The sequence below is a fragment of the Strigops habroptila genome, chromosome 10 (assembly GCF_004027225.2).
Source record: "Strigops habroptila isolate Jane chromosome 10, bStrHab1.2.pri, whole genome shotgun sequence".
Lineage (NCBI taxonomy): Eukaryota > Metazoa > Chordata > Aves > Psittaciformes > Psittacidae > Strigops > Strigops habroptila.
The window spans coordinates 37235622-37247358 of NC_046359.1; the positions used below are offsets into that span (position 1 = coordinate 37235622).

Genomic DNA, 11737 nt, shown 5'->3' on the forward strand with positions numbered 1-11737 from the left:
AAATCCATCTCCTTTTCTTTGGCATGAAAAATGCCAAGTGTACCAGAACCCATTTTTTTTTGTCAGATTTAACCTGTGTCTAACGCCTTAGTCTCTTCAAACAACATGGAGAGTTTGAAGAGTGTGATATATAAAGAATGCTTTCCTTAAAAATTATTTTCCTTAAAAACCTAAGTAATGCATTCACATATTAACAGCCAGAAATTTTAATGCTTCCTTTGCTCAAAGACAGATGTTTCATTGAATATCATGGCATATCTTTATTTACTTAGCAGATATTAAGACTTTTAGCTGGAAACCAGAAGTCAATATAACCAATGGATTGGCATTTCTGCAGTGATTCTTCTTGTTTTGTGTCATGGTTTATAGTTGTTGCTATTTGACTTACAGAAAACAGCCGAAGTTTAAAGCAATTGAAGAAATCTTATTCTTTTAATCACAATCTTGAGAAAGTGTTAAATTTTTAAGATTTTAGACTCTGGCATATAAAAATATTTCATGATTTAGCAAATGCAAAATACTGAGTAATTCAAGAGAGTATATTCATCATAGGTGATGCAGATACTTGATCTGTATGCTCAAGTGTACGAAGATCTCCTAGCAGTACCTGTTGTGAAAGGAAGGAAGACAGAGAAGGAAAAGTTCGCTGGGGGAGATTATACAACCACTGTGGAGGCATTTATATCTGCCAGTGGAAGAGCTATCCAGGTATCTACTAGAAGAATAATGTTTTTCAGTAAATATAGTAAGATGAAAGCCTTAAACTGTTGCTTGATAGACTTAACATTCCATTAAGTAGAATTTTCTGTGTGCAACTCTTTCAGGGAGGAACATCACATCATCTAGGGCAGAATTTCTCAAAGATGTTTGAGATTGTATTTGAAGATCCCAAGAAACCAGGAGAAAAACAGTTTGCTTACCAGAACTCCTGGGGTCTTACAACCCGAACTATTGGTGTAATGACAATGATTCATGGAGATAACATGGGATTGGTGCTCCCACCTCGAGTAGCCTGTGTTCAGGTGTGTAAAAATGCTTTAAACTATCATTTTGTTTCCTTTCCTGTCTTGGAATTCAGGAGACTTTCATATCGGACTCCTGGAAGACTTAACATAGAACAGGAGCTGTCCAATTATGGAGTGTCCTCTATAAAGTTAACAGAAATCAATAGGGTACTTCTAGTGGTCAAGATCCCTTTAACAGTCAATTCATTTAAAAGAATTGTATCTATATCTCGATGAAAAGGGAAATGTATCCTTTACTTCTGACAACTTGGAAGAAATTACTGGGATATAAGGCCACAATATTGTTTTTAAGTTTTTATAACTAGCAGCTAATTATTTTACTAACTTAAAGTACACCTTGTGTTATTATTGCAGGTTGTAATTATTCCCTGTGGTATCACAAATTCCCTTTCTGAAGAGGATAAAGAGGCTTTACTGAAGAAATGTAATGAATATCGCAGTAGGCTGCTTGGTATTAATATCCGTGTACGGGCTGATTTAAGAGACAACTATTCACCTGGTTGGAAGTTCAACCACTGGGAACTTAAGGTATATTTCTTTCCAGGTGTTTTGAAGCTTCTGTGTGTGAGGAGTGTGTATGAGGCCTTGTATTCTGAAGGCAAATATTTTCTCTAAATGAAGTGCTGCCTGATATTTAGTGATCACTTTCATTAATAAGCGAAGAAAAGGTTTTCTGAGACTTGCTCTGTTTGCTGGGATTCATGTGTCATTATAGATTTTTGAACTTCTAAGTCTCTACTTTATATACCTAGAAAATGAAATAAAGAGTACAAATTACTTGCATGTTTAATAATTTGTACTAACGCTTAAGTGTCTCCAGGGTCACAACAGTGCTGCCTTCTCACACAGTGGAGCAGAGAAGATAAACCTGTACAGCATCAACAAAGAAAGGAGCAATTGTTTTTGTATCAAAATTGCCATGTTCCCTTTACATAGTAGTTGAAAGGAACAGTTCTGCTTCATTAAATATGAAGCTTTTGTAAAACAAAACCAGCAGAATAAGACAATGGTAATTAGAAATTGAATAATGTATTGAGTCATGTTATGGGATCATGTTCTGAATTTGAAATTCGTTTCCATGTGTTAATCTTCAACGTAAGATGAAAGAAGCTCCCTGAGTTGTTGAAAGTTCCCATTATGTCCAAGATATCTTCCCTTTGTGTACCTTAATGTTTTTTTCAAATGGAGCTGGAATACCATGAATCCATGTTGGGAGATGATTTTAATAAAATCAGGTTTATCAATGAGGGCAGCATGGGGCAAACTTGATGGTTTTTATTCAGTCTACTAATGTGTCCAGCATAATGCTTAAACTGCGTCTGCAGGCTAATGCAGGCAAAGTGCACTCATTTCATTGAGTACTGTTAAGGGATTTCATAGGGTAAAAAATACTGAGTAAGTAATTCAAGAATGAACTGGAAAGTATTTTGCCTTACGTACTTTTCAACCTAGCAGATTTCTGATGGTCCCCCTGAAAAGAGCCAAGTCATTAATACCTTTTTTATAATGTCTGGTATTAGTTTCATTGCTCGCTCTTAGAAAGTCTTCCTACATGACCATCAGGCATCCTTTTACAAACAAAACAAAAACCAACAACAAAACCACCCTCAAATGCACTCATACTTACTCTCTTCATTTCCTGTGAAAGAACGTGTACATCTTGGGACATATGCTAGCCGGATGTAGAGAAAATGTTAGACTCAGAAGACTCTTCAACTGACTAGTAAAATGGAACTCTTTTTGTCGTCTGGTGTATGGGACATGAGAAGTTACATGGTTCTTATCAGTAAAGTTTATAAAGCATAAAAGCTTTACATAAATAAAGCAATGATCTATTTGTAGTCACATATTCAGTTTAGTTGATGTTAGGGATGTATTTAGCAGAACTTTTGTTGTTTGCTGTTCAAAGAGTTGAAAGTGTTCTGTGAAAACAGAATTAAAAGGTATTATTGGAAGAACTAGAACATTAAAATTACTATGGAAGTCTTAATCATTCAGGCTTGCACTATCTGGGACAACTGTCTTAGTGTAGTTTCAGTTGTGCTTTAATGGTGTTAGTATTATTTGTATGTTGGCACAGATGCAGTCTCCAAGCAAGTGGAGGAAGGTATAATGCACAAATAAAGAGTGTGTGTATGGGAAAGACAGAAATAAATAAAAGCAGTGGAATATATGCTGATTTTTTTCAAAGAAACTTAAATGTATGAAGTGATTCCATATCAGGGCTAGGCTTTAGGATTAAAAATGAGAGAGAGAAAAGAAAATCTCCTGAGAATTACTTATTCATCATAAATTTAAACTTCTTTTTAATGAAGGGTGTTCCAGTCAGGGTTGAAGTGGGACCACGAGACATGAAGAGCCAACAGTTTGTAGCTGTTAGAAGAGACACAGGACAGAAGCTGACCCTTTCTGAACATGAAGCAGAAGACAGACTGAAGCAAATGTTGGAGGACATCCATGTTAACCTTTATAACAGGTAAATTGAGAGGTACAGTAAATGGCTGTGCTAGTCACAGATGCACTTTACTTGTCGGAAGAATTTCTCGTGTTGTTGGTTCCTCTGTGGAGAAAGACAGGTTAGGTCCATCTTTGTTTTGTGACATTTAATTTTTCTGCCTCTGAAAGTTGTTCACCTACGATGACAGAAGTTTTCTATTGTGCTTATCAAACAGAATGTTAAAGGTTGTGAACTTACTTTAAAAAATACTTCCATGAATTCATATGAAGTATTAATAAACAAACACACCAGAAATAATTAATGGGATAATAATGCACAGGATTCATTCCAGAAAGATGCTTTTTGTAAGGAATTTTGAAAGATAGAAAATTGTCCAAGAAACTGCAGTAGTTGAAGTTCAGAAGTGTATTTTAAGACCCTGTGTCTTTCATAGGATTGTTTTCTTACTAAGCAATCAAATACTTTTGGAACTGTTATTTGCACTTATTGCATATGCCAGAATCCTTTGCCTGTCTGTCTGCAAATTGTTGCTCGTAGGATCACTGAGAACAGGGTGGTGATCCAACACCATCGCAGAGGAGTTTTCCTACTTTCTTCTGTGGTGATCAAAGTTGCTTACAAGCAGAGTATTTTTACCTAATTGAAAAGCATTTTGATACTGAGATATAGAAGATAATTAACAAAGAAAAATCTACATCTATAGTACTCATCTGTTTCTATCTACATTTGGTCAGTGTTGAACTGAGGTGCCCAACAGTGTGAATTAACGTGGTGAAATGTGCAGCAACTTGGAGAACATTCCATCAGCAGTTAATCAAAATTTCATCTCTTTTAGGGCAGAAGTGGTAGAAAGACATAACCTGATTAGGAAAATTTGGATTAATATAGGGCTTCTCTTGTAACTTTTTGTTTTGACTGACTCTGAAAACATGGTTTGTTTGGCTACTGAGATTACACGCATAAATCTGCCCTGACCAATTTTTTTCCTGCCTTTTCTTAGAGCTTCCGAGGACCTAAAAAGTCATATGGTGGTGGCCAATACTATGGAGGACTTCCAAAAAGAGCTTGATTCAGGAAAGGTAAGAAAATATACTTCATTCTGTCTTGGTAAGTGCCTTCATGCACTTTCTATCCCTTACAAGTAATCAGGGGCTAAAAATTTCAAAACTTATGTATGTTGTGGATTTTATGGCAGATGAAGCCTCTCCTGTAGAGCTGCACAAAAGTAGTTTTCCTGACATTTGTGGTATATGTTGCTGTTTTCTTTTGGTAAAATACTGTATTTACTAAATGTGGTGTTTCAGGCTATCACCATTCAAAATAGAGTCCTAAGCCAGAGGCGATAGGTTGTCTTGAGGTGACCTACAATGGCTGCAGTTTGGTAGTTTGCATTTTTATCAGAAAGTGCTTTTCAGATAGATTAATGCAAATATTTTATTCAGATTAAGATAAACTTCCTGACATTATTCTAATGCAAGCAGTGAAAAACACTTGTTAAATCTCATAATAGGTCCAAGTAAGAGTTTAAAGTACATGCTATTTACGTCAAAGAAGTTTTACCTTTATGACCGGAGTAGAAGCCATTGGGTTCACTGAGAATTACTGCCAAGTCAGAAACCTCCTTGGGTTGATAGTAAGAATACTGCATAATGTGGATGATTAAACTTTACTGGTCAAGAGAACTGGTAGTGAATTGATCTGCTGCTGCTTTTTCAGAGATCCATTAACAGCAGTTCTTAACCCTGAAGTTCTGTCACAAACCTCAGCTTGTGAAATCGTTCGTGTTTTTAGGTTCATGTACTCACGTAGTAAGATCCCCAGGATCAATTATTAAGGCTGTGTATTTTATAAAGAGAGATCAGGTTTTACTTGTGTGCCAATTAGATCTACTCTGAAAAATTAATAATTTCTGATGGAAAATGCAGAAGTACTTTGGTTAACTTCAAAAATAGTTTTAAGTTATTCTTGGTTAGGCTTAGCCTTCCATCACACTCTTTTCTTGCATTTGTATTGCACTTAAATTCAATTTATAACAAGATTTAAATGAATAATTATAAACTTCAGAGGAGGGACTGATTTAGCATGCTTATGAAGTTGAGGACATAGAGATCTTAGACGTTCTGTGCATAGGTGCTATAGTAGTAGCACCTTGTTTTCCCCTACAAAGCTAAAGTATGAAATAGTCTCTTTCCAAACAGCTTTGGGCACTTCCTGCTGACTGCAAAGTATTATTTTCTTGGTGCAAGGTCTCTAAAGCATCTGATGATTCTGATGGTAGATTTTAAACCCCAAAATCTTTAGTCTTTGCTTAACGCATAATTGTGCTCTGTATAGATGGTCAACTAGTACTACTGCTCTCATGTACTGTGATTTCAAGATACGCCATCATGTGTCTTTCACTTCTGAATTAAACAAGCACTCTGAAACTATGCTTGATTGTCTTCAAGACAAAGAAACAATTGAGGATAAGCTCTTAAAAAAAATCTTAAGAGATGCAGTAAACTTTTACATAATAATAAACTGAAACAAAGAGTCAAGCTCATTCCAGGAGCAAGAATGGAATGTGAAGCTGATCTGTGTTTGTTGCACATAAATTATTTTCCTTTAACTTTGATGAAATACTATAGAAGCCTTTCTTCTCCTCCTACTGCGGAAGTTTCACATGATACCTCCTGCCTATGGAGAGGGTAAAATGCTTGGTCTTCAATATCCAGTACGAACTGTTGTATACGGCTAGATTCAAGAGAGGGCCAAGAGTATTAAACTATTTGTATCATGTTTAGAACCCTAATATAATCTAGTTTATAATATAGTTAAACTTGGAAACGTGAACAAATATTTTTACATTCCAGGTTGGATACTTGCCCCATTTGGGGACTTTGGTTATATGAGTTTATTATAATCAATATATCTGAGCTGAAAAAAGTGACGCACGTGATTTTATGACCATTTCATTCTCTACCTGTGTATGTTGTATGGACAAAGTTTCACAGCATATGCGTTCTGTAGCTTCTTGAAATTATCCTGTGTTAGCACTGACTACTGTTTAAGAGGGAATTTGTAAGCCAAAGTACTCCTGCTTAATTCCTGTCACTGTTTTCCCCTTACCATAATTGCAGCATAAGCTATAAGCTCTTCCAAAATGTGGACTGCTTCTGTGTTCTTTTAAGTTTAGCTGGAACTCTTAAGAATACTTGCACAGGTATTTAAACAAAGTTTCGTTTAACTAATAAAAGATTAATGCAAGAACAGTATAGCAGAGTGGTAGTAGTTCTGTTTTTTGGTTGCCAGAAAGTGAAGCTATAAAGTGAAGTCTAATAAAGGTGTGTTCCAGTTTGAGACAAATTGAGAATTTTGCACTAAGAATGTAAGTTTGGTGAGAACCACAGATGAGGAAACCTTATTCACAGTTTGGATTGAACTAAAATGACTGTGTAGGCTGAATTTAGTAGCTTTTGTTGCCCTCGGCTAACATTACACGAGTGGTCAAATGTATGTAGCGGGTGTCTTAACAGTAATCCCACTTTTCAGTAGCAAACAGAATTCTCATTGTGAAAGTCCATTAAAAATGGGGGGACAAAACCCCAAACCAACAGTAAAATGGAATATAAAACTTGGGAAAAAAGACTTGCTACAGTGGCTAAGAGTAGTACTGAGAAGAATGTATGAGATTATCGTTTCAACTTTCTCAATTTTCTTTGGTTAAGCTAGCTGAAGGAAACAGCAGGATACTACACACCACTTCCTCCTGCCCCCAAGAAAAATGTGCTATTGGGGATTCTGTTAAAATATGTATGTCCTTGTCCTGTTCAGAAAATCTGAAAAATCTTAGTCATGGAGTTAAAATGGAAACTTCATTAGGAAAGCACTGTCGCGCGGTATGGAAGCAAGCATTTGTTCTGCAGTTTGAAAGTATCAAACTTTTGCTGCAAACCAGAATTTTTCCACAGAAGGAAGATATATTGGGTGAAAAGAAAGAAATCAGCACCCTGACTTGCTTTAAATGCTGCTTTGAGTGTGTGTAAGTTTTTCCATGTTGCACTATAGAGGGATGACTGTGCTTATCTATTTCGCTGATGAGAAAAAGCTATTAAAATTTATTTGTAGCAACTGGAACTTTTCCCACTTCGAGTGTATATGAGATCTTAAGGTTTAGGAATCTTCCAGAGATGAGAATGACTTTTTCAGACTTATAACTGTTGGGTTTTGTGTCTTCCCTCTTCTCCCCCCGGCTTTAGATTGTACAAATCCCTTTTTGTGGAGAAATTGAGTGCGAGGATTGGATCAAGAAGACAACTGCCAGGTAACATACAACTGAACTGGAGAGTATCTACCAAGATCCAAATAAATGTTTTGAATATAAAACAGGAATGTAAGGTGCCTCTGGGTATAACACTGATGTACACTCCTCACCCTTCACTCTTGCTGTCCTGCACAATTCAATATATTTATTCCCTTTGTTCTGAAACTTTCAGACTAATGTGCTTTTGAGATTTTATGTATAATACATTTATTGCACCTTTAGTTTTAAATCAAAGTATTTACGAGTATCCTTTTATTTCAGGGATCAAGATCTTGAGCCTGGCGCCCCCTCCATGGGAGCAAAAAGCCTCTGCATACCTTTCCAGCCTCTCCGCGAACTACAGCATGGGGCAAGATGTGTCTGCGGCAAAAACCCTGCCAAGTTTTACACCCTGTTTGGTCGTAGTTACTAAATTACTAGTGAAGGCACCTTCTCCTTTATCTGTGAATCCACCTTTTTTTAAGAAGACTGAAATAGCCCCCAAACTTAATCAGTTTAGCGACTTTTTAAACGATTCAAAAAACAAAGCCATAAACCAGAACAGCCCGTGTCCCCCCCCCCCACAATTGTCAGTCTTAGGCTAGCAGTAATTCACAGACTTTTCTGTAAACATCTCTAATAATAAACATGTATTGTGAGCTGTAAGATGCTCGGGTTGTTTTTTCTGTTGCTCACTGGGTTATGCTTTGCTCATGATAGATATGCTTTGCACATGTCTTCTCTTTCCATTTTGGCACATATATTTTCTTGTCCATTGAGAAAAAACCTGAAAGATTGGAGAGAATATCATAAACAGTCTACAGTACGGTTTAGTGGCCAACATCAATTTTATAGATAAAACATCTGCTTTTAATTCTGCCTTCAAACTTTTCAATTTTCAGTACAGACTTGCTGCTAACCAGGCATGGTAAATGCTACCCTTCATGAAAACACCCTCTGGAGCCGGGTGTTACAAGGAGTATTTTCACCCTGTTGTAAAACTAGTTGGAAAGGCTACCTTAGATTAAATGCCACATTGTTAGCAAGATGCAGGTGAGTGCTATTTCTTGCAGATCCTTTGCCAAAGCTCTCTTATCTTATAAACTGGCATTTACAGCCGTCTCACAGTGATACTGCAGTGAGTAATGCAAAGGCAGTCTGAAGAGAGGTATTTTCAGTGCTAAAGATTTTAAGCGCTGTGGTTAAATTTAGAGCATGTTTCATAAAACCCTTTTGCTTTTCCTGCACTTACTATGTGTTGCTTTAGCAGAGGAGGCTAGATGTTGCACAGTTACGAAACTGTTTCTAAGAGAAAATTACTTCCACTTTGAGCATAAGATTGACTTTAACAAAAGAGAGCGAGCCCTGGAACAAAATGCATTTTGGATGACACATGCTTAGTTTGTTACTTTTTTGCCTCCTGTATGTTTGAAGGCTGTTTGCATAAAGCCCTTTCCCTCAAAAGAGTTGAGTGAAAACTTGGCAATTAAAAAGTTGGCCCAGTAAGATCCTCCCCATGCTCTTCCTGGAACAATACTACAAGGCTGCCTGTCTCCAAACCCCTATTTTTATGTAGCATCAATAGTCTAAAAGTCTTAAGCATACAGTGCTGTTTGCAAATCTTCACAATTTTCTGCTTTTCAGACCATGCAAAACATTTGCTTTTGCCCAGGTTCCTGTGGTCAGCCTACCTAGTCAAAACTTTGAATGTTAAATTTGAACCAGTGGCCTGTCCAGTTTAGGATCATGCACCTTGTGATCATACCCGTTTTTCACAGAAAAAATGTGAAAAGAATTAAATATTTTAGATCAGCTTTCTCAGAGTGCTTGAGCACTTGGAATTCTCTGTAGTATTCCTTGGATGATGGTTAGCCCTGAAGGGTTTGCTTCAGCTGCATCTTAAAATCATCTATCTTGCATTCATCTGTCTAAATATTTCTTCACTATATAGACAAAGTCTCATGGGTAGCAATGAGCAAAGGATTTGGAGAATGATGTGTGGATGCATTTGTCTTGTTTTCACTTGACATACAAGAAGAGTGGCCCTAATGTCTTTTTATCTTCATGTGTTGTCTCTAACACTTGCAGAAATGATACTTTGGGAAAGAGCATAAGTAGTAATACCAGAGTGATGTTTTCCCAGCCTCGAATGATGGGTAACTAAGGCTTGTCTTCAGAGGGATTGCCCTTTGAAGGAGGTAGAGGCAGTAACCAGCAGGTTCAGTGTCCTCAGGAATTAGAGACAGGAACGTGCCAAGATTTTTTCTTGACAGAGCAAACCAGATTATTAAAAATAGATGAGCACTTCAGGCTCCCATTGAAACACTCCACAACACTGGTATTTTACAAACAAGACATGGAAGCTCAATAAAAAGCAAAGGCAAACCAAAATGCAGTGTCTAACACTGCTGCACCCTTATCAGTTTGAGCAAATAGCCAACCTTCAACCAGTTGACTGGATCAAATCCGTGAGTAAACATGGTGATACTGTTCGTAGAAATGAGTTGCTCTCCACCTACACATGGGTTTGCTTGAAGCCTCAGATTTCACGGAAGGCCAGCCCTTCTACCACTTCCCCTTTTTTTCCCCTTTTCTCCAGCATGTTTCCTTCTGATCATACTAGGGCTTGAAGTGTCTGGAATGTGGATGACTCACCTGTAAATCTCTTGATCTTCCACAGAGATGCCAATGCTTGCCTGGGAGAGACAGGTCCATGTTAAGGATCATTTCACCGTAAGCACAATCTGAGCTACCTGTAAAACATTAGAGAAACATCAATGCTCTTAATTATACTGGTGTGAAAACTTTGAGACTTAGTAGATTGTGTCTGTTAGAAAGTAAGTATATGAATCTGAATAATACACTACAGTTGATCAAAGGATGCTACTTTGTGTTTATAACAGAACTGGAAATCTCTTACTGTTTCTTAGTCCTTATAGTTGTATACTGATAAATTTGGGTTAAATTGCATAGTAAGGTGGAACTGCCTTAACGTGGTGCTGCTCTTTATTGACAAACAGAGCCCATTTGAGCATTTTACCTCTGCTGCAAAGGGAATGCTTCATTTAGCTCAAGCTCTTCTTTTGGTAATTGAAATCTAGTGACTTTTGAGTCATAAGACATTTGAGGTCTGTTCCCATTGAAAAAAATCCTCCCTTTTCATGCTCTGTAGTTCAGATAATAATATAATGAAGTAGCTAAACATTAATATAAGGAGAAAAATGCTATAAACAGCTGGAGTAGAAGTAGTAACACAGGTGGGAGATGATGAAGAGGAAGAAGAGCAAGTACCAGTTTAAGTGTGGCAATTAGTTCTACTGATTCACTCTCCCAGGCTAGTGGTGTTCTTAAACTGGGGGGAGGGAGGGAGGGAGGACACCCTCAAGAGTGCAATGTGTAGGTAGACAAATGACCAAATGTTAAAGATTACATGTGTTGGCAGGCACGGCTTCTGGCAAACTGGACTTTAAACGTAAACATTTTGGCTGTTGAAACCCTGTGAGCAAAAAACTAAATGAAAACTGGGGGTGGGTGTTTGAGTTTTTAACCTGAAGTTAATTCACCTTGGGAAGGCTGAGGCCAGCAGGGGCAGTTGGTCAGCTCAGGTTATCAGTGTTATCACGTTATCTGTCTCAGGCTGGACTGCATGTAATTTCCTTCCGTTTTATCTTGTAAGTAACTGTGTGTATATACGTACATAGATGGGCATTTCAAACAGACTGCTGGATCATAAACTTTTCAAGGAAGGTACCTTGTCATCATCCATATAGCCTAGTGTGCTATTAGCAGCTAGATTTCCTTCACCACAGTTTCTGAGTGTGCATAAAACTGTGTGTATGCTTCGGAGTTCAACAGGTACTACAGTGAGTGACAAAAAACAGTTTACAGCTTCATGTTCTTGCTCTGTTCCAGAGAGGGCACCGAGTCCAAGCTAGGGCTTCTGCAGCTCTTATTTCCCCCTTAACTTCTAGT

General features: G+C 37.4%; 1 protein-coding gene across 6 annotated transcripts in view; it reads left to right on the plus strand.

Annotated features, from left to right (window-relative positions):
• Window positions 1–8431, plus strand: part of EPRS1 (glutamyl-prolyl-tRNA synthetase 1) — a 39569-nt gene extending 31138 nt beyond the window's left edge. For all 6 annotated transcript variants that reach the window (XM_030500046.1, XM_030500048.1, XM_030500050.1 and 3 more), the window contains 7 exons: window positions 553–708; window positions 825–1022; window positions 1380–1553; window positions 3341–3501; window positions 4484–4562; window positions 7722–7786; window positions 8048–8431. In XM_030500046.1, coding sequence (XP_030355906.1) covers window positions 553–708; window positions 825–1022; window positions 1380–1553; window positions 3341–3501; window positions 4484–4562; window positions 7722–7786; window positions 8048–8198 — 984 coding nt within the window. In that variant the 3' untranslated portion in view covers window positions 8199–8431. The remainder of the gene's footprint in view (window positions 1–552; window positions 709–824; window positions 1023–1379; window positions 1554–3340; window positions 3502–4483; window positions 4563–7721; window positions 7787–8047) is intronic.
• The last annotated feature ends 3306 nt before the right edge of the window (window positions 8432–11737 follow it).